This window comes from Peromyscus eremicus, chromosome 4 (genome assembly GCF_949786415.1).
Source record: "Peromyscus eremicus chromosome 4, PerEre_H2_v1, whole genome shotgun sequence".
NCBI lineage: Eukaryota > Metazoa > Chordata > Mammalia > Rodentia > Cricetidae > Peromyscus > Peromyscus eremicus.
Genome location: NC_081419.1, coordinates 31,661,540 through 31,685,040, shown reverse-complemented (window position 1 = coordinate 31,685,040; position 23,501 = coordinate 31,661,540). Strand labels below are relative to the sequence as shown.

General features: G+C 43.8%; 1 protein-coding gene across 2 annotated transcripts in view; it reads left to right on the top strand.

The window, feature by feature from the left end:
* Positions 1–23,501, top strand: part of Cacnb4 (calcium voltage-gated channel auxiliary subunit beta 4) — a 267,754-nt gene that overhangs the window by 206,762 nt on the left and 37,491 nt on the right. The window contains exons 3-5 of one of the 2 annotated variants that reach the window (XM_059260465.1): positions 17,057–17,176; positions 19,709–19,831; positions 23,402–23,488. In XM_059260465.1, the coding sequence (XP_059116448.1) occupies positions 17,057–17,176; positions 19,709–19,831; positions 23,402–23,488 (330 nt within the window). Of the gene's footprint in view, positions 1–17,056; positions 17,177–19,708; positions 19,832–23,401; positions 23,489–23,501 lie in introns of those variants that run through there. The other variant, XM_059260466.1, reaches the window with a different exon arrangement.

Here is a 23,501-nt window from a genome sequence, read left to right as displayed (position 1 = left end):
CTCAATTAGATAGCATCTGCAAAGTGCTGCATTATTTCCGTCCAGGCTTCATTTCCTGCTTCCAGAGGTTAAACCAGGAATGAGTTCTTTTCTGTTGGCATAATGAAGGCAAACACAGAGAACACAGACCAGCGGATGGCACAGGAAAGCAGGCTTTGCTGTTCACTGCTTCCCTGTGAGCCGACGGGGAGAGCCGTCACCCAGGGACACCGTGGGCTTGAGCCCTCCAAACTTCAGGTGGGATGGGCAACTGCTGATAGGGTGAGTGGGCATTGTGAAGTGCTGTGTAGGACTGTGACTTGGAATATCTGTCCTGTGACATGAAGCCGCCTTCTTCATTGGAAGAGACTGGGAGAGGAGGTATCAGTTACCTGGAGGGGCAGATGGTGTCTATGAAAGGGACCTCCCACACCTTCCAAATTTCTATCTTTCTAAAAAATATTTCTTTTAGATTTTACTTATTATTTTGTATGTATTAATGTTTGTCAAATCTTTGTACCACATGTGTGTAGTGCCCATGAAGTTCATAGGAGGGCATCAGAACCCCTGGGATTGGAGTTATAGACAGTTGTGAGCTGCCAGGAGGATGCTGGGAATTGAACCTGGGTCCTCTAGAAGAGCAGTGTCTTGTTAGGGTTTCTATTGCTGTGAAGAGGCGTCATGACCACAGCAACCCTTATAAAGGAAAACATTTAATTGTGGTGGCTCACTTTATAGTTCAGAGGTTCAGTCCATTGTCATCATTGTGGGATATGGCGGCGTGCAGGCAGACATGATGCTGGAGAGGTAACTGAGAGTTCTACATCTTGCAGGCGACAGGAAGTGAACTGTCTCACTGGGCATGGTTTGAGCATATAGGAGACCTCAAAGCCCGCCTCCACAGTGACACACTTCCTCCAGCAAAGCCACACCTCCCATTCATGCCACTCCCTTTAGGGGCCATTTTCTTTCAAACCACCACAAGCAATGCTTGCTCTTAACCCCAACCATCTCCCCAGCCCCCCCCCGAAATGCTGTGTTTATTTCAAAAAGAATGCTTGTGCCTAAAACATCTACACTAAGTTGCAGATAATACTCTCACAGAAGACCCAAAGGCCTCATAAATTTGGAAGTCTGGTGACTAAAGGAGAAATTTGCACTCACAGCCTTGTTGGGACCTCCAGAGGCTTTTTCCCCCCCCACAAAGACTTGACTAGCAGAGGGTTCTGGGCACCCAGAGCTGGACCCTATAGAAAGATAAAAGGAGTGGGATCACACATAACAGTGTTGGTTCATTTTTTTGTCAACACAGGGTTTCTAGCTCAGGTTGGCCTGTGGGCATGTGGGGGATTGTCCCAATTACATTAATTGATGAGGGAAGGCCTAGCCTAAAAGTGGAAGGGGGGGATCCGAGGATCAGACCAGTCTCCGCTCCCTGGGTGTCCCGTGGTGTGAGCCACCACCACCACCACCCCCCCCCCCAGCTATACTGTTTGCAGCTCTTATTGTACTAAACTTTTTTTTCCCTTCCTGTTTTGGTCACTGTATCAAGTGACGTTAAGTAGTTCAAGTTTCAACTACTAAACAACATGTTGGTAAAACACATTGACGTACTTGCATGCTTTTCTTTAAGAACACAATTTTGCCATATATATACATATATATAATTATAAAATATATTATAAAATAAAATATATATTATAAAGCAGCCTTGACAAAGAAGTGACATCTTTCCTATGGTATGTAAGCTTTACCTTTACATGTTGTCATGTTCTTCTTATTGCATGAATGAGCATCACTGTTTGAAAGCCTATCGGGTGTGTATAAACCATTGGTTCTCTGGGATTATTTCACTACGTCAAAAAAACCCACAGTGTAATGAATTCAGCTTACTATCTTTTTTCCAGTTCTGAAATTGGGCAGTGCCATTTTCTCTAAAACAGAATGAGTGTGCTGGTGATCTGAGCAGAAGAGGTGAGCCTCATAGGCACCAAAATGCAGACCGAAGCAGAAGCTGGGAACAAAAGGGGGTTGGCCTTTTCAGACTCCCTTTCCTTTGAAGGTTTAGGCATGCAGGACTTGCTTCCAATGCTGGCCACAAATGGCTGTTTGGGGATTTGGTCTCTTTTTCTCCTCATTTCTCAGAAGCCTGATGGCGAAACTTGGTTTCCACCTGGTGGCCTGGAATCTCACGTGGAGGACTCTGGTTTGGTCTGGTCTGTTGGACCTTGTGCAAGAGTTCAGTCTAAACCAGAGACCTACGTATTTTATGTTTTGTTTTGAGATGAAATCTCACTGTGTTGCCCAGGCTGGCCTAGAATCTCCAGGAGCAAGAGATCCTCCTGCCTCAGGCTCCTGAGTAGCTGGAATTGTAGATACATGCCGCTATGCATGGTTGACTTCCTGTAAATGTCATTTAACGCCCTTGTACACAGTATTGCAATAAATATTCATATTTATCTATCTACACATGTGACTCTGAGATATACTCCTCTCTAGGGTAAATTTTCTTCAAGTAGACTATCTCAGTTCTTTTTGCCAATTACCTCTAAATTATTCTAGTTTACATTCTTACCAACATATGTAAGTGCCAGTTTCAAGAGTTAGCAAAGGTTTAGGGGTTCGGAGGCGGGGGGAGTCAAGTGCATATGTGTGTGCCATTGTGTGTGTGTGTGTGTGTGTGTGTGTGTGCTTGACCTTTAAATCTCTTCTGAGATCCTGTGTGCTCAAGGGTAGCCTCAGACTTGGCATCCTCCTGCCCCCATGCCATGCATGCTGGGATTACAGGTATGTGCTACCATGCACGGCTGAAACTTGGTGTGCTCTGAAAAGGGAAGTTGGACTCTTTTCTATTTCCTTTGCTGCTGTCAAGGGAATTTTCCCAACACTGTAGCTGCACAGTCACACTTGTGACACTCTCTCAGACAGGGACTGATTTGTGGATTCTGAGCTGCTCTCCCACTCCCTGCCAGAGCCAATCCATTTTATTCCAGTAATTTCAGCTTATGGTTTAATAAGGATTTCTCCTTCTTTATTCTTTTAATACTGTTTTTTCTGAGCAACTTCTGAATATTTGTTTTTCCAGTTAACTTTCATATTACCTATTAAACATGAGTTTTTCATCAGTCTTTTCCACACAATTTCTAGCAGCATGAGGAGGTTGGATGTAGACCCCCTCCCCGCTGGGGTGGAAGCTGGACAGTATTCGTCCTCCATGAAAGTTCTCTCCCTTCCTTGAAGCCACTTCCTTCTTTCATGCTAGGAGTTCTACTGTAATGGGCTGTAACTAGAAACTTCTCCTGTGTCCCACCTGGCCCACAGCAGCTTATAAAATAATCACTCAGAGGCTTTATATTAACTACAAACTATTTGGTCTATGGCTCCAGCTTTTTGTTAGCTAGCTCTTACAACTTAATTCAACCCATTTCTATTAACCTATGTTTTGCCTCATGGCCATGGTATTACTGATCTGCTAACAGGTTGTTCCTTGGGTGGTGGGCTGGTGTCTCTCTGACTCCACCTTCTTCTCCCTGTATCTTTGCTTAGATTTCCCACCCGGCTATAACCTGTCTTGCCATAGGCCAAAGCAGCTTCTTTATTAACCAGTGGTAGCAACACATGTTCACAGCATACAAAGAGACTATCCCACAGCAAGGAGCAGCTTTGGGCTGGGAACCCTGAAGACCATTAAACCCAGGACAGCACCCCAGCCTGAGATAAGGCTTGAGTCTGTTTCCATTTACCTTCAGCCACCTCAGGGCTGATTTTGGAAGCAGGAGGAGACACTAGAGATAAAATCCAGAGCCTTGTGAATGCCAACCACACACTATCCACTGAGCTACATGTCCTGGGCCCCTGCACTTCTATCCTTCATGAAATACCCAGGTTCTGCTGGCTCTACGTGCGCATTTTCCCACTAGAAACATTGATGAAAAATCCATTCCAGGGCATTGTCTAAGGATGAGTTTTCACGGATCAGTTCCTAAGGCTACAGAAATGGCATGAGTGTGGGTCAAGTCCCTTCTCCCCCTTCTTCTCTCTTAAAGCAGGGTGTGCTGTTTCTTGCTTTATCTGACAGAGGAAGAGTCTTGCTCTTTGAAGGGACCAGTGATTGCCCTAAGGTGAAGTATACGTGTTGTTACTATGTCCATAGTCTGACTGTCAAGGAACTAGAGCCTAGTGTAAAGGAGGTTTAGTGGGTCACTCTGTAAACTACTCTGGGGGAAATGTGGAAAGGGGTCACCCACTTTCCAGAAGACCAGAGAAGTCCATATTTGTAAGAGTCAAGAGATGCCTGAGCTGCGGGCAGCATGCCTTGCAGAGGCGGCGGGCAGGATTTCCTTGTTGACGGCTCTGCTGGAACTCCATTAATGCAGCCTGAGATGCCACCCTTAAGTGGACACCTCGTACTGAAGCTAATGCCTCTTAGGAGCCAGCGCTGGGATCAGCCAATTGCGCAACCCAGATGCTCACCTGTGTCCCATGCACTGTCACAAGCTGTCAGAGAGTTGACCCAGCTGCTCAGGGTGTGGCTGGTGAGTGAATAGTTAGCATGGTGACGTGATACTTTTTTCCAGCAGCCCTCTTCCGTTCCCCAGCCCAGCTTCGCTCCTGCTTCTCATCACTCCTGCAATGATAAAGTCCTTGCTGAATTCACAGAGCCTTTGAACTTCAGTTTCTCTTCAGTTCCACAGAAGGTTTTTTCTTTACTTCTACTATTTGATTGAGCAACACACACACACACACACACACACACACACACACACAACTGAATATCAAAGCCATATTTGTCTGTGTACAGCAACTTCTGTTTTTTTGTTGTTTCCCCAATTTTGGGGGAGTGGGGAGTTTCTCTGTGTAGTTTTGGTGCCTGTCCTGGATCTCGCTCTGTAGACCAGGCTGGCCTCGAACTCATAGAGATCTGCCTGGCTCTGCCTCCCGAGTGCTGGGATTAAAGGGTTGTGTCACCACCGTCCAGCTTGTTTCCCCAATTTTTATGTTGTTGGTTCAGTCTTTTATCAGTTTTGCTCTCAAATGGTGTTGTTTCCCCCTCTTTGAGTTGTGGAACCAATAACAAGAGGAAGTCAATTGAGTTGTAAAAGAGGCATTGATTCTTGGCCAAGAATAGAAATGTGAAATAATCTTCTCAAATCAACTTTTCAACCCCTGTGGATCACGAAATTATGGAAAGAGATGAAAAGAAATGAGGGTGTGAACAGTTTGTTGTCAACTTGACATGGTTTAGAATCACCATAGCAACAAACACGTGGCTTGTCTGAGGAAGTTTGTAGATTGTGTTAAGGGAGGTTGGAAGACCCACCTTAAATATAGGTGGTACCACTCACGGTTGTGGTCCCAGCTGTGGTCCCCTACTAAATAAAAAGGAGAAATTGGCCTGAGCTGCAGGAATCGCCTCTCTGTTTTTCGCAATGTAATGTGAGCAGCTGCCGCATGCTCCTGCCTACGTGCCTTCTCCACCCACCCCCGATGGACTGTATGCTCAAACTACCAACTGTAATAAACATTTCTATCTTTAAATTACTTCTGTCAGGTTCTTTTGTCACAGTCGTGAGAAAAGTCACTAACACAGAGGGGAAAGATGGGCTAACAAGTGTGTGTGTGGAGGGGGTTATTCGTGTCAGTCAAGGGAATAGGTGGTTGGGGGGGTAGGTTCTGTGCATTTTCCTTCTTTTTGTGGTTCTTTCAAGTGGCTTCCATGACCACTGCCGGCTGACATAGAGCTGGAGGGCTTGTCACTTAGCACAGAGATGGAGTTATAATGAAGCCAGAGGTCATCTGGTAGTCACCCTGGCAGCCATTTTAGAAGGAGTCAGCTTTGTTCAGTGCACCTGAAGAGGGACCTTTGACCTGTAGGCATCTAGTCACAGAATTGAAGTAGGCAGATGTTCATCTTGATAATCTCATCTGGATTCAGGGTAACAAGGCCAGTGTAAAAGCCCCTGCTTGCCTCATTGAACCTGCAGACCTGCTGGCTCACATCTCAGCTTCTCCTTTCCCAGAAAGTCTAGAAGGCCGCAGAGCGCACCATCCCCCTCCCCCCTGACCTGCCCATCATCGCTCTCCCTGGACCTGTGTAGTCAGTTTGGATTCTTGGGTTTGTTCCGTTGAGGGATCTCTTCAAACTGGCAATTCAAAGAAACATCACCTGAAACTAGGGCAGTTACAACAGTCACCTCGCTAGGTAGACCAGCCTTAGAACTGATCGTTTTTCCCTTTTCAATAAACCGTGTGAAACGATGATTAAGGACTTTACTACTTCATATTTTGCAAATGAAAATGAGGACAAAGATTGTGCTGTACTTATTTCTAGAATGTGTATTTATAGCAAATCTTTATATAATTTTAATGTAATTATAAGGAATAATGTATAAGGGTGTATTTAATGTGAACACTGTGAGGGAGTTATCACTTAAATGAAAATAAAAATCTGCCACCTGGAGTGGGACGTACCTGTAATCTCAGGAGAGGGTCGGAGGTTACAAGTTTGAAGACAATTTGAGCAACATACCAAATTCTTGGGCTACATAGAAGTATTTTGTTTCTTTCCCCATAAAAATTTTACAATCTGAGTCTGATAACCCATGCCTCTAAGCATAGAAAGAGGCTAAGGCAGGAGAATTGTGAGTTCCAGGCCACTTTGGGCAACATAGTAGTGAGAAGATGCCTGGAAAAACAGGTGGTGGTGGAGATGGAGCTCATATAGGAACCCTTCCCGGCATGCCCATGGCCCCGGGCTTTGCGGTAGAGTTACAGGACACGGGACTTTCATGGTTATCTTAGATCCGTCTGCTGATGTCTAAAATGCCAAGTTATCATTAAAATAGAGGTTAATGAAATCCACAAGTTGAAATCCTGGCAGTCTAACTAAAGCTGTGAGACAAAGAGGAGATGGATTTGATGGGAGAGTGCATGTCTTACCACAAAGTCCTGCTGTACCAGGCATGGGACTCAAACACAGTTAGGATGCTGACAAGCTTGGTTCCCTAGCAAGGACCCACGGACCTGATTCGGGAAGGAGGCTCAAGGAGAAGAAAGAACATCAGCAAGAAAGAGAGGGAGGCAACCTACAAAGATAGAGATTACCTAAAACCTTGTATGCATTTTGTCCTGGAGTGGTCCAGTCGCTCACCTATCCTGAGAAATCTAGGGAGGTCACCAGGAAAAGGAGTGTTCCTTCTGCAGCGTGGAAAAGGACATTGTGGCATTAGTACAAGCTCAGTGGAGAGAAACAGGCTCAAGGTCAAGTCCTGTGACCATCCTAATAGTACGAAGACCACTAGGAAAATGCTAATTTTTTACTAAGTTGAAGGTTCACTTGTCTGATGTCAGACAGGAAACTGACATTTTGAGTGTCTCCTATTGCCTGCCACAATATGGCAACCAATAGTTACATGTAGGAAAGTTTAACACAGGAACCCCGACTGTACCAGTTGGAGACTGAGATCCACAGACTGGACTGATTAGCGGATACTTAGGAATGAAGAACTATGAATCCCTACCGGCAGCAATAGTAAGACTCCATTCTGCTATCACTGTATTTTACAGCTGAGCATTGTTAGATTATCCCATGTCCTTGCCTTAATCTGATATAATATATGTTAGCTATATCTAGCTACTAAAATTGCTTATAAAATGGACGCTTATTTCCACTTTAGAAGGATTAATAAGTAGGTGGGTTTCTGTGCCTAGAGACAGGAGTGGAGAGAGACTGAAAATGGACACAGGCCTCGTTTGAAGTGGTAGAAACGGTCTAATAGTAGAGTGTGATGAAAAGGGTGATTTGTAAGTTCGTTAAGTCATTGGAATGTGTGGATCAGGGGCTGGTGAGATGGCTCATCTGGTTAAATATTTGTCTTGTAAGCCCCACAGCCTGAGTTCGATCCCCGGATCCCATGTAAAGGTGGGAGAGAAGAAGCAACTCCACAAAGTTGTCCTCTAACTTCCACATGTGTGCCATGGCATGCATGTACACCCCCCCCACACACACACACACAAAGAGAGAGAGAGAGAATTTTAAATTAAATGGTTTAAATGCATCTTATGATGTATAAGTTACACTTCAATACCGTTGTTTATTTTGTGTGTATACATGTTGATGTGTGTGCATGTTTGGAGGTACAAATGTGTAGAGTGCACATAGGCATGAAGGTTGATGTGGGGTGTTCGCCATATTATTTTTTTTAAAGACAAGTCCTCTCACTGAACCTGGGGGTCACCAATTTGCTGGAGTGGCTCCAGGGATCCTCCTGGCTCTAACCCCCAGCTCTGGGACAGCAAATGTGAGCTGCTGAGCACACCTTTTTATGTGGCTTCTGGGGATCTGAACTCAGGTTCTCATGTTTGAACAACAAATATTTTACCGATTGAAACATCTCCTAATACCCTAAAGCTATTTAAAAAGTGGAAGGGAATGGGGGAGGAGGAGGGGGAGGAGGAAGAGGAGGAGGAGGAAGAGGAAGAGACAATATATCCTAGAACTCTGGGACAACCAAAAATTGACTGTTGGAAAGTTGCCAGATCTGAAATTAAAGGAGTCAAAGATTAACTGTTCCATTTCCTGAATTTTCCCCAGCGTGATAAAAATATGATGTTCTATCTCACGTCAAGCAGTAGGAGGCTCTGACTTACATGTCATTATCCCTGCTGCAAAGGGAGGAAGTGGACTCAGAGCTCCCGACAACTTGCAAAGCCACAGTCAACAAAACAGGATGATGGAAACCCAGTACCCTGGCCCCAAAGCCCATGGCAGCTCACCTGCCCACACTGCATGCCCTCTCAGTGAAGGAGAAGGCCCTCTGTTAGACCTTGGTCACTTTCCTTCTCCTGGGAACAAAACTTACACATGCAAAAGAGCTCATTTGAAGTGTAGCCCCATTTTAGATTTCTCCTCATCCATTTTATAAAATAACCTGTCAATGTTTCTACCAGCTCTTTGTATTCTGTACTCAGAAAGGTTTCGGAAAAGGTGAGGCCAGAAAATTCCTTACAATATTGAACACAAAGAGAATTTGGTCCTTGAGGGAATAGAAAGGCTTTCTTTCCACTGATGTTCATGAAGATGCAACTTTATTTCTTCATTTATTATTTATTTTTCTGAAATAGGGTATTGCTTTGTTGCCTAAGCTGGGCTGGAACTCCTAGGCTCAAGTGATCTTCCTGCCTCAACCTCTCATGTCATTGAGATTACAGATACACACTACAGTGCTTGACTAAGATGTATATGATGTTTTAAATGGCTTTGCACACACACACACACACACACACACACACACACACACACACACACACACCCTCACTGAACACTCCCAGTCTGCAGCTGCTCTAGTTGGGTCCTTGGAAGCTCTAAGGCAGTGGTTCTCAATCTTCCTAATGCTGTAGCCCTTTAATACCATTTCTCGTGTTGTGGAACCATAAAATGATTTCCGTTGCTATTTCATAACTGTAATTTTGCTACTGTCTTATAAATCATAATGTAAATATCTGATATGCATGATATCTAATATGCAACCCCTGTGAACGGGTCATTCAACCCTCTCAAGGGGTTACAACCCATAGGTTGAGGACCAGCGCTCTAAGGTGACATCTCCAGTGGTCTCAGCTTAAGAACCTATGAGAGACGGTCACTTTCAGGCTTCTTGACATGTTAAAACACCACAAGACCTGCTACTTAGGACAATACATTTGCTTTCCTCTCTCCATCCACCAGTGCTGGCACATGTCTACCTTGGCTTTAGAAAAAGAGTTAAGACAGTCATTTTTCAATCCATTTACACATGTGAAATCGCTCATTTGGCATATAGTCCCATATTAGATCACTTGGTGAATTGCATAGATCACTTCTCACCCATTTTAGAAAATGCTGATTTTCTGGAATTTATTTTGGTGGGAACAAGGTCTCAGAGTATAGATCAGACTGGTCTGGAACTTGCTATGTGGTTCAGGCTGGCTTCAAGCTGCCAGCTTTTCTGCCTCAGCCTTTTGAGTGGTGGGATTCCAGATGTGTGCCACTGTGCGACAGGGGTTAATAATGTATCATCTTCAGCCCTATCCTGTTGTACCTATATTTCCTTTTTGCCATTTTTTTTATTAATTAAATAGACCTCTGGGTGATCCCTTTCCTACCATCCCAGCCTGGCCAAGACAGCTGTAGCTCCCTGCCATTTTTTGAACTTGTCTTCTAGGCCATCCCAGGCATCTCCAGGCCTTTCTCCGACTGTTTTGCCCTTTGCTCTCTCCATTCATAAATGTGCAGATCCATCCCTCCTCCCCTCCCTCTGTCCGTCTCTCCTTTCCTCCTAGGACATGTTTATACTCTGTTTCAACCAGTTGAAATACAACTTAAAAATTTAGAAAAGAAAAGAAGAAAGAAACCAAGTCAGTACCTAGCTAACCAAACATGCCTGAAGCCAAATCTCGGCTTTTAGTGTTGGATTTCTGCTGTCTCTCCAACTTTGAAAGACAGCCATGAGAGTTTTCCTGTTCAAAGAAACGTGACACTGGACTAAATCCAGAATGACTGTGGTGATGAAACAGTGGTTATGGAAGTGGGCGTCAGAGTGCTTACAGGGTTACCGTGTTCTCACCAACACAGAAGTAAACAGAAACCTCCACGTATTTGGCAATATGGAACTTATTAACAGTCTAGGATGTTTACAATCTTGTTCACATTTGGAAATGTGAACAGGAATCTTTGAGTTACTTTTTTTATGCTCAGAAATGACTGAATGCCGTGATTTAAGAATCATGAAGTAGTTTCGGGGGAGTAGCATCTCCCAGTGATGAGGGAGGATTATTTTCACCTCTATCCTGCTATCCTGGGCACCGCACACACACTGGCCTTCGCCGGTACATGAGCACCAAGCATGGAGGGTGCCTCCTTCGAGAGTACACTTTCTAGTTACTTTGTGGTCCATGCAGCCTCAGAGTAGCCCATGCAACACAATGCCTTAGGATGAGCCACCCCACAGCTCTCCTCCAGCAAAGGGTTAGCTAAGGCTGGCTACAAACTGTCTTTTTAGACAATGGCTGAAAGTCACCCTGCTTTTTATCCTTTTTGTGGCTCTGTATTTTTTCCCCAATAGGTTTTCACTGAGGAATTTAATTATAATTTGGTTAACAAATGCATTTCCTCTATGAAAGGCACTTTGAAAAGTACTGTGTAAGCACATGGATTTGGACACATTGCATTTATCATAGCACATTTGCTGCAGAATAAATACAATAAGAAAAATGGCCATATTTCACACAAACTATTTTACATGTATGTGAGTTGAAAAACTAATTGTATTTTAATTCTTTTTTTAAAATCAACATAGACATGGGCCAGCACTAGTAAATGGAAACAAGAAAGCTAATTTATTGTGTTTTTGCTGTGTGGCAGGTCTTATAGCATTTTAATATTAAGTATAGCTAAGTGTGGACTTTGAACCTGTTGAGTCTAATGTTGAATGAAGAGTTTTAGTCATCTAGCCCTATACTCTTGTGATAGCAAGCACTCAGGGAGGGCTGGCTGCCCAATGTGTCTTTCTGCATTTTATTCTATAAAATAGATATGTCTTCTTTCAGAGGAGGCAACTGGTTCAGAGTAATCTAGGAACTAGGAAGTTCAGTGTAGAGGCAGTGTGTAGAACCAGGACTCACTAGACTCTGAAAGAACCTCTACCGGTAGTGAGTCTTTCTTTGTACCACCAACTCCCAAATAATGACATGGAGACTTATTATTCATTATGAAAGCTTGGCCTTTAGCTTAGGCTTGTTTACAACTAGCTCTTATAACTTAATTAACCCATATTTTTAATTTACATTCTACTACATGGCTCTTTACTTTTCCTCAATACAGCACATCCAACCTGCTCTGAGTCTGCTGGAGCACATAGATTCCTCCTCCCAGTTTCTCTCTCTGCCTGGAAGTCCCGCCTACCCTCTCCTCCCTAGCTATTGGCCATTCAGCTTTTTACTAAACTAATTAGCAAGTGCCTTAGGCAGAGACACATCTTTACAATGTACAAAAAGATATTCCCACAACATTTCCCCCTTTTAGTCTAAAAAAAGGAAATGTTTTTAACTCTAACATAGTAAAACTATATACAATAGAAACAATTATCAGGTAAGAATTACAATGTCCAGTCCATTTACATTTGGCAATTTTGGATAAAATATTCTATTATCTATCCTATCTTGGTGAATCCAAAGTTTTGTTACTAATTTACTTTCTATCATAATTTGTATTACCATCGTAAAAATATCTTTTTAGACCTCAAAATATTTTCTTACCTAAACAACTTAAGCTTTTATATCTCTCAGCCTTATACACTTTATATTTCTCGTATAAGTTTCTTTTTTTTTTTTGGAATTTGGTAACAAAGAAAACAATATAACTATCTAGTCTTCAACTCTGTTGGAGACCTGAGAAGGTTAAAATATTACCTGAGTAAACAGGAAGTGTGGAGTAAACAACTTCCAAAACTATAGAAATGACAGAGATATCTGGCTGCCTGGACAGTCACCCAAGGTTCCTCTGCAATATTGGGGCATTCATCTTTGGCCTACAGACCTAGAATATCTGACAGACTTATCTGTGAATCAGGAATTTTGAAAGACTGGCCTACTTTGTCTTGGCAAAGTTCAGCAGTTGCCTTTTTTAATGTCCTGCTTGTCCAATTTAAACAGCATATTGTCAGCAGTTGAGGCAAGGGCAGTTTCTTGCCCAGTGGCTAACTTTGCCACAAAGAAAGTAAACTCCATATGGAGGTTCTCTGATACCTATCATCTTCTCTGAAGTTGATTGGTGCTGCCAGGAGCAGACATGTCTCACTATCATGAAAAGCCTTATGTTCTTAAAACATCTTCAATGCCATATTCTGTATATCCCTGAGGTGTTTGAAGATCACCTGTCTAACTATGTGAGGCTAAATAGAGCTTATTTCTGTCTACATCTAACCCTTACTAGAAGTTTGATTGTTATCTTAATTATCCTAAACAGTTTGTAATAATAACTTTCAAGGACTAGAAATTTACATTACACTGTTAAATGAGATGCATCAGTACAATACCTTAAACAAGAGTAGAAACATATATATAGTATAACAAAAATAACTAAATTCGTATCAATATACAAAAATTCATACTAGAATATTTGAGTAGTGATTTTTTAGTTTAAAAGTAAATTCAATAATCTACCCTTTTATCCTATCATTTTTATATCTCCCCTATTTTCTTTTCAGAAAGAGATCCCTAAATCTAATATCCTTTGTTTAGTTTTTTTCCTTGACCATGACCAATAACAACTTGTAACCAGCCCCCCTAAGTGATGACAAGCATTCATAACCCACTGAATGACAAAAAACTACTCATCCCACCTCTTGGGAATGTAGGTGTTGTGGTTTCTAGACTGCTTCCTGTTGTCTAGGGGTGACAGCATCTTTAGGGGACCCTGAGAAAATTGGGACAATGGTCAAGTCCTGGGAGAGCTAGCTGTATTATTTTTTTTTTTAGTCTCTGTGTGATGAGAAAGTGTAGAGCTTATCTAAAGTCCTGGCTAGAGTAGTCCTCAGGCTGGACCTTCTCAGATAGCAGCTTTGTGGTTGTTTTGGATGAAGAATTTTGAGGAAACCACAACAGAGGCGTTCTGAGGAGCTGGATCACCTGGGTTACTTGTCTTTTTTGGTGTCTGAAAACTTGTCTTTCTTTCTGAAAACACACAAACTTGTAAAGGTAATGTATATCTGCATTAATACAATATGGAATATGCAGTATGCATAAATCAGTTAAAGATGATTTTCTTCATGTTTGAGCAGATAAAAGGCATCTGTCAACTTTATAAGTCAGTTTGGACTGCATAACCGAACTGTAACGTAAATCTCAATCCATGCCTTATGAAAGGATGGCATGTAATAGTAAGTCATGAGGATTCTGTAGCCAACAGGATTTATCATGTCTCATCCAGTCTCAGAGCTGTTTGTTCCCATGTTGAGGGATCAGCATATACATGACCTGCCCTGCAGTCTTTCCTTTCTCTTTTCCTCATGTCTGTAGCCAAGATCCCCAGGAGGTCTCCCCTGGACAAATCTGATTGCAGTTAACTTCGATGGAATCTATAGCTTTTCGTTTCCTGTGGAAACAAAAGCACAACCTCTACCCCAACACAACACATTTCCACACTTCCATTTTTGAAGCCAAGACATCCCTAAAGTATCTAGGCTGGTTTAATCCAGCAGTTCCTTCCACAAGCCCATGTCTCTCAGCAGCTGCTGTCCTCTGTTCATTAGCATTCAAAAATTTCAGAATTAACAAGGCACATATAAGGTCCAAACTCCCTGTGTTATAGTTCCCATCCTTATGTGGCATATATATATATATATATATATATATATATATATATATATATATATATATATATGAAAAAAAGTTATATTATATATATATATAACTTTAGTCTCTCTTTAAAGACTTTATTATTTTTAAGTTATTTTTTATGATTCTCTATACACATTTTCTTTTCTTTCTTCAGCATCTAAGCACATTTTAAGCATACTCTATCTGTTCAGAGGTTTTCTCAGTCTGGACCTGACTTTTTACATGTCTGCAGTCTTCTCTGACCGTGTGAGCCAAACATTAAACTGCCAAGCAGTGCAGTGGCTAGGCCCTCTGCTGTATGGCGCCACTTAGCAAATAGGCTGGTGGCTGGCTCTGCCCCCTTCAGGTCGGTGAGAGCAGAGCCTCATGCCTGCAGCCCAGCCTGGACCTGGTCTGTTTGCATTGGCTCTGGTAGGCATTACTACCTAGTCTCCCACCACCAAGTACCAGGCCACCCACTGCTCATAAACCCCATTCAAGTGCTCAGTAACAGGGCCTCTTAAAAGAGCTGCGCTTGTGTATGCCACAAGCACTGAGCCTACTAGGAACTTTTTTTTTTCTTTCAGCTTTCTCAGGCCCTGTGTGGATTTACATGCCATGTTGGGTGCCATTTGTAATAAGCTTTGTTTTGTCGGCCTCCAGCTCACAACAACAAAGAGACTTGTTACTAATTATGAAAGCTTGGGCTTTAGCTTAGGCTTGTCCCACTTGCTCATATAACTTAAAGTGACCCATTTATATTCATCTATGTTCTATCATGGGGTGTTACCTCTCTTCCATCTTGCACCTTCTATTTTCTCCCTGTGTCTCCTGGTGTCCCCCATGTACCTAGATTCCTCCTCCTTTTCCTTTCTCTCCCCAGAAATCCTTCCTATACGCTCATGCCTAGCTACTGGCCGCTCAGCTTTTTATTACCCCAATCACAGCAACACATCTTCACACAGTGTACAAATATCCCGCAACATTCAGCAATGAGTCATTGTTTCAGGATGCCAGGATATATGTGCTGGGATTTCCCAGAGGGCTAAAATGATGCCCTTTGCTGAGAAGCAAGCTGCCCCTGCAGGCAGGCTACAAACTCATATAGCTGTCTCTAGGTTTTAAAGAGTGTCTCAGGGGACTAGTAGTCAACTGTTTACCATTTCTTTCTTTTTTAAAAAAATTATTTGTTTGTTTATTTTGTGGGGAGGTCTGCATGTGTATAGAGGTCAGAGGATAACTTGCTGGGGTCAATACTTTTTTCCTCCATGTGGGTTCTGGGAATCGAACTCAGAATGTCAGGCTTGGCAGTAAGTGTTCAATCCATTGAACCATTTCACTTACCCTATTTTACCATTTCTTAAAGCTCTCTCTCTCTCTCTCTCTCTCTCTCTCTCTCTCTCTCTCTCTCTCTGTGTGTGTGTGTGTGTGTGTGTGTGTGTGTGTGTGTGTGTGTGCTAGGCAGGGGGTCGGGGAGGCGGGGGAAGACTGACTGTGACTGGGAATGGAAACCAGGGCCTTCCACATGTGAGGCAAAGGCTTTCCTACTGAGCTATAACCCCGGCCCTTTATTCTACTTCTTATTTGGAGACGGGGTCTTACAAAGTTACTCAAGCTGGCCTGGAGTGCACTGTGTAGCCCAGGCAGGCCCCAGCCCCCTGATAGCTGGGATGACACACTGTTCCTCCAGCTTGACTCTCGTCTTTATTTTACTTAGTTTTCGCATGCGTGCAGTAGATAGCAAATTCTCCTCTGAGTGGCTAGATCTGTGGCTTTCAAAACTGTCTGAGTGTGTTTTATCAAACATGCCAAACAAATAACCAGTTCTCTCAGTACCTCTGCTAGGCAAATGTCAATCATATATGCAAATACCAGCTTCTGATGCCAGCTTAAGGAAATGGTGGGTCCATGTTCCTTTTGAAGCTAAAGGCAAGCCTTCAGAGTTGGATTGTGGGGGAGTTTTGATGTTTTTGGGGGATTAGTTTGTTTGTTATATTTTGTTCTGTATGGGGAAGTGAATAACTTTTAAATCAGATCCTCCATTTGCCCTTCTAGCATGAGCATTGAGTCCTTGGGGGATGTCAGGCAGGCTGAGTGGTACTGCTGATCAGAGAGCACTCTGGGTATGGACTTCAGTTGTGGACATCCATGTTTTCATTCTCAAGGTGTTTTCTGTCCAGTGTACACATTAACCTGACAGACAGGCTGCTGTAGAACAATATTTGAAATTTTGATGCTGGAAGAGTACAGTGATCTTGAACGTTGAAATTAGAATATCGCTTTACTAATGTAGCATGTCCGTGTTGAAATCTAGACAAATTGACGATACCAAGATACAGGTAAGATTTAGCCCTTGTAAACAGCCTGAGTTTCCCTTGTCACTTAGCTGCACAGTGTGTGCAAGAGAGAATGGAAGATAACTTCAGTTCCATGAACAGTTATCAGCTCCACACATAGATAACACCAAAGAAGAGTAAGGGCTGAATACCATATTGTTCTCAGTGTGGTGTCCTTTCTAATCCCAATCGAGTCAAACTATTTCCTTCACAACATTGCTACCTTCCACATAACAGATGCTTGGCTACATCTGCAGTAAGGCATTGTGTGTGTGTGCCTCGAATTCTGTGCCAATAAAAGGAACTCACCCAGGATTTTGCTATGACAGTGATAATGTAGGAAGCTACATTTCACCTCACTTAAGCCTTGTGTGTTCTTTTCCCAGGGTTCAGCGGATTCCTATACAAGCAGGCCATCGGATTCCGATGTCTCTTTGGAAGAGGACCGCGAAGCGATTCGGCAAGAGAGAGAACAGCAAGCAGCTATCCAGCTCGAGAGAGCAAAGGTGACTTTTTCTCCTCTTCTTTTGTTGAAAAACGGCATATTGCTCAGCATCCTGCTTCACATCTGTCTTAGGGTTTCTGAGAAATACTGACCAAAATCAAGGTGGGGAGGAAAGGGTTTATCGGCTTACAACTCTCTGGTGACACTCCATCACTGAGGGAAATCAGCAGGAACTCAGGCAGGGCAGGAACCTGCAGGCAGGAACTGTAGTGGAAGCTGGGGAGGAATGCTGCTTACTGGCTTGCTCTCTGTGTCTTACTTAGCCTATTTTCTGATACCATCAGGACCACCTGCCTAGGTGAGACTCACAGTGGGCTGAGCCCTTGCACACCAATCATTAACCAGGAAAATGCTCCAGAGGCTTGCCTGCGGGCTAATTTGGTGGGATCGTTTTCGCAAATGGCATTCCCTCTTTTCAAATGACTCTAGCTTATGCCAAGTTGACATAAAACTAGCCAGCATGGTGTCTCTCTGGAATATTTGTTTTCCAGCTATCCTGATAAGGCTTCGGATTGCAAGATTTATGTTGTATGTTTCCCTCACAGAGGTTAGTGGTATCTGCAGGGGCCCATTTCCTGTGAACCTTTGCCTTTTTCTGCTTGATTTAGTGATAATTCTCAGTCATTTCCCAACCTAGCAGTGTGGCAATATCACACTCACTTCACCTAGTATTGGCAGTGAGCCTTCTGAGCTGCTAGCCCGAGTCCTCTGTCCTTGACCCCTCCTCGTCACTACGCCAAACAGGCACCCACTGTGCTGTGGACCATTTCACTGCTTCCTCTGTTCTTTAGATTCTAGATTTCAGATTCCCACCTCAAGTTCAGTATGAAGTTCAGAACATTATTTTGTTTGCTTGCTTGCTTGAGAAGGGGTCCACTACATTGCCCACTCTGATCTTGAACTTTGAACAACTCAACTAAGAGCCGCAAAGATGAGACAGAAGCCATTGCCTGTCACGATGGGCTTCAGCTCCTCCCCTTCCAGCAGACACTTAGGATGCAGCAAGAAACCAATTGCATGCTGGGGGTTTAAGACCAGACAAATTGCTAGAGTTCACCCAGCCTACCTATGTCTTTCTAACTTATTTTTCAAAGCGCAGACCCTTTTTTCAAATTAATTTTTATGCACAATAACAACATATAAGACAACGTTCGTGGCGAGCCTGTCTTCTTATTTCCACGGCCAGCTCCTGTGGACAGGTACCTTCCTGAATTTTAGACTCAAACCCAAATAAAGTTAATTTTCTTCTTCTTTTTTATTTTATGATGAAGTCTTTTAGAGGTTGAAGCAAGAGAAGAGTGATGCAGATGAGTGAGGCGTCGGCATCTACACACTCGTCTGTGCATCTGCCTAGTGCCTGGGAGGGAACAAAGGAGCTTCTAATTTGGGTCCTACCTCAACTGTTGACATTCCCAATGCAAATACACAAACCAATAGCAGAGCTGCCCAGAAGCATCTCACAGGTTGCTAGTTCTTGTTTTGAACAAGTCCATCTATTACATTACTGTGTGATCACCTAAATGGTGGTGGCAGGACCATAGCGTAGGCTTGTGGGTAGCTTGGCCCCCACAGGCTGCACCTGCTCAGGAGCCCGTTGCCAGCAGGAGTTTATATACAAGTTTTAAAACCAACTGTTAGAAGCTAGGAAGATAACAGGTCAAGAGCCTGCCTGTTAGGTTTAACCCACACTGGCCCCCTTTTCCCTGGCAAGACAAGAGATTCAGCTACCAAAGATCTCAGGTTTTCAGATCTGAGGCTCTTTCAAAAATCCTTCTTTTCCACCCCTCCTCAAGTTTTTAAAACCCAGTGTACATTTCCTAGCATACGTTTTTCTTGTATGTATGGACCTGTTCTTGTGTGTGTGTATGTGTGCCCACGAGTGTGCATATGCATGTTTATGTGCATGTGTGTGGAGGTCAGAGGTTAATGTGTTTTCCTAACCACTCTCCCAACTAATATTAGAGACAGGTCTCTGACTGAACATGGAGTCCACCATTTGGCTAGACAGGCTGGCTAGCCCCAGGACTCCTCTTGTCTCTGCCTTTCTAGCACTGAGATTAAAGAGGTACACCCTGGCACCCAGGATTGTCACCCTGGTTCCTGTGCAGCAAGTGCTTCATCACCTGAGCTGTCCTCCCAGTGCTCCCGCACCCCAGTACATATATCCTGTATCTCACAGTTGGGAGAGTGTCTGTTACCATTGAAAGTAAATAAATAGTTTGTAAGAGTGGGAACAAGGCAGATGGCCCCCACCTCTATCCATCCCTCCCCAGCCGTTCAGGGGCTAATTCTTTATTGGGGATTTGGAAAGTACCACAGAAGAAGGGAAATGGCCAGGCTGAGAGGAATGAGTCATTCCCAGAGTCATCTCTGCAGATTTCTGGATGTGGCCTGCAACTATAAAACCCAGCGGAGATCCCTCTTTGGAAAGTGATTTCCTCACTGCCTGGAACCATCATTCATCCTATGACATGTGTCAATATGAAAAATGCTTCTCTCTCCCTCCCTCCTCATTCTGTGCTTCTGTCTCTAGTCCAAACCTGTAGCATTTGCTGTGAAAACGAATGTGAGCTACTGTGGTGCCCTGGATGAGGATGTGCCCGTTCCCAGCACAGCCATCTCCTTTGACGCCAAGGACTTTCTTCACATTAAAGAGGTAAATGTAGGACATACTGCACCCCTTCGTCTGCCAAAAAGCTGCATCTGGGAATCAGCCTGAGCCAAACGCACAGGAGAGGAGACCCAAGGAGCTGCCGGTGCGGAGCCTCAGTCCATGCTCTGGGCCTCTACATCCTTTCATCTCACTGAGATTTAGAAGCTGAGGTCATCGCCTGCATTATTGCAACATGCTTCCAACACAGGAGCACACTCAACATTTGAAATGACACAATGGATTTTAGATTTTGCACTATGCCCCCTCCCGGGTGTGTGTGTGTGTGTGTGTGTGTGTGTGTGTGTGTGTGTGTGTGTGTTGGGAACCAAACCCAGGATCTAATGTTTGCTACACTGTCAGCCCATCTGTGGGACTACAGACCCATGGTTCTATGGATATAACTTAGGGAAGCATGAGTTTGGTAGCATAGCAGTATCCAGGAGGGACTTTTTACAGAAGAGATATTATTGTGATAGACGCTGTGAACTGTGGTCCTGAAATTGCTGAGCTAAGAAAGGGACAGACAACTCTAGGAAACAGAGAGCTTGAGGGGTTGAGCAGTGTAAGGAGGACTTGGGGCCTCACGTATAGAAAGGTATAACACTAAAAGAACAACAGCCAAGGCTTAAGTTTGTGTTCAGCCTAGGTGCAGTGAAGTTGTATTCTGTATCAGGCATTGTACCCAGCACTGGAGGATGAGACATAGGAACAGTGATGCCATGGGCAAGAAACTCCCAGGCTAGGAGCAGGGTGAATAATATTAATGATTCTGTATGGAATGATAAATTCTACTATTTAAAAAAAAAATGGACCAGTGTCCTGGAAGTTCCCAGAGAGAGAAGGAGACATCAGTATGGAGGAAGAGTCAGAACTGGGCACAGAGTGGCATCAGGAAGGGACAGCCAGAAGCACAGCAGCGTGACCAGAAGTGAAACAGAGAGGAGGCCTGTCAGCGAGTCAAGAGATGTAGCTTTTTTGTTGGCTGTGCTGGGGACTGAATTCAGGCTTTATGCACACCAGGCAAACTCTATAGCCACGCTGTTATCTCCAGCCCCAAAGGGCCAGATTTTAAAAGGCGCATCTTGAGCCAGGCCAAGAAGACTGGTCTCGCTAGTGGGATGGACAGGAATTTGGAGTGAAGCTTAGATGTGAGCAGCCTTGTGTTGGGAATGGGAGCTGTGATGGGCAAAGGAGAATTGGGGGTCTCATTCCACTGTTTGTAGTAGAGAAAGTGATGGAGAGAGAAATAAAGGCTGGTGGTCAGCTTTTCAAAGTTTCTTGGAATCACAGGAAGTAGCATCAGCCTCTAGATTCAGCTTTTGAAACAGAGAAGGCAGAAAAGGGGCCAGATGTTGCAGCGGTGGACATGGCCGTGAGTTTATGTCTGGGCACATTGTGTCTGGGGGACTGTGACCCCTTGAGCATCTGAGTGGTTGAATCTGTGTCATTATTCCCACCAAAAGCAACTAAGCCATATTCATGAGTTGCCAGTGCTCATCATTTTCAAGGAGAAGTGGCCTTTAAGAGTGAGGGACATTCTCAGGTGCATATGACAGTGACAGTCCAGCCTTGTGGTATTTTATTGCTTCATATTAATATTCTAGTTTTTATTAATATGTATTTTAATTGGACATACTTATGTGATCATTTGATACATATAATAGGTCACAACAAAACCAGAATAGTTAACACTTCTAGCTCTTTAAACTTAAAAAGCAAAAGTTTTCTGAGGTAGACTGTGGCATTTTGAAACATGTATACAGTCTGCACTGGCCAAATCGGGGAAGCTAATGCTTGCATCTCCATAGAGTTACTCTGTGTGTGGCACCTTCGAGCCGCGCTGACAGTAGTTTGATGTGTCTTGCTCGTAGCTTTTGGGTCTGTGAGCTGTTGATCAAGGGATTTTCCTGTAGTCTAGCAGCTCCTTTTTCCTTTGTAACGTAGTTTCTGATCTGGTAATCACATGTGGATCAGAGCCACTTGTTTTCAAACCTTGAAGATCAAATAAAAACCATCTTAGAAAGAGAACATGCTAATCACTTTAGGGAAATCAAAACGAGGAAGACTGGAACAGTGCTAAGGGGGCCTTTCCAGAAAGCTGACTCAACCCCTGGGCCATCAGCGGCCATCAGCACCAGGACAGGCACACTTCTGTGACAGACTGAGTCCTTTCTCGACTGCACCAGTGCCCATTCTGTTTTCTCAACAATGTAAAGGCTCAAAGGTCAAGAAAAGCCGCAATGGTGCCTGTTCCGAAGCCACACAGAGAGACCTGCCGTTCATGACTTTGCACAGCACCTCGCTCCCCAGTGGCCAGAGACCTTTCACTTACACTGAGTCAGAGGCTCGGTGTTCTTTAGCTGTTTCCTAGAACTGCAGTAAACCATTTTGGGAAGTCACATTATCCATCTTAGGCAGCCCTAGAAGGTCACTCGGGTACCACTTAACAAATGAGTGTCTCGGTGGGCTTACTTAATTTCAGGAAATAACTGAAGCCCTAGGAAACCCTGACTCATGTCTGTGTTGTCCCTGCCACAGTAAAATGTCAACTCCAAACCTACACGCCAGAGTCCAGAAGGGTCTGCTTGCCTTTTCTTAATTACAAAACAGACGGACCTGTTAGTTCAGGTGTGTTATGCTGAACTGAAAACAGGAAACTTAAGACCCAGATTGCTCAAGGGTCCCTGTCACGTCAACTCAAGCTCCTCTCCACACAGTCTCTCTATTGGCACAAAGCGTGGCTTCTGCAGGAGCTCTGTGCAGAAAGGGCTGAAGTCTGCCCTGTTGGTTGCATTTCAATGAGATTATTACTTAGAATTATTCAAGTTACTCAGAATTTCATGCTGTGATGACTCAATGAACCTTTCATTCTTCCTTGTCACAATGTCAGTTTTAGAGCGATGTAAATTCCACTTTCCTCTGAGCTCAGCACCTCATCCTAGAGTTGGTATGTGCTCACACACACACACACACACACACACACACACACACACACACACACAGAGGAAAAGAGTTTCTTATCAACACTGATAAAGACCACGAAGGCACCTTTGTACTCCTTCCTGGGAGGTTTAAACAATATGATTTCTATCTGTTTTCTAGAAATTACCCGTAGAAACATTACCTTGAGGCTTAAACTAAACCTCCGTCTGCCCTGGGGCTCAGTAAAACAGTAATTGCCAGTGTGATTTTGCTGGTACCCCGAGTAAGACCATGCTGACAGACTGTGAGCCCGCTTACATTGAAGCACAGCTGTGCTCTTGAGTCTTTGTGACTGTTCTCACAGTAGGACAGCAGATTCCATGAGTTACAGTAGAGACCTTATTTACCATTTGGGCCATTGCAAACAAAAGCCCTGAAGAGTCCTCCTTTCGTCTGCTGAGCTGAAAACATCTCCTACAAAATACAAAAGCGTGATGTTGGTGGTCTCTATGCACTGTATGTACAGTGGGGCATAGTATACCAGACAAATGGCGTCCCCCCCCCCCCCCCCCCCGCTTGCCTGGAGTTAACTACTGAAATGTGAAGATAACTGAATTACTATTGATAGCAGCTTTCCTCTCTGCATTCCAGAAATACAACAATGATTGGTGGATAGGAAGGCTGGTGAAAGAAGGCTGTGAGATTGGCTTCATCCCAAGCCCGCTGCGGCTGGAGAACATACGGATTCAAC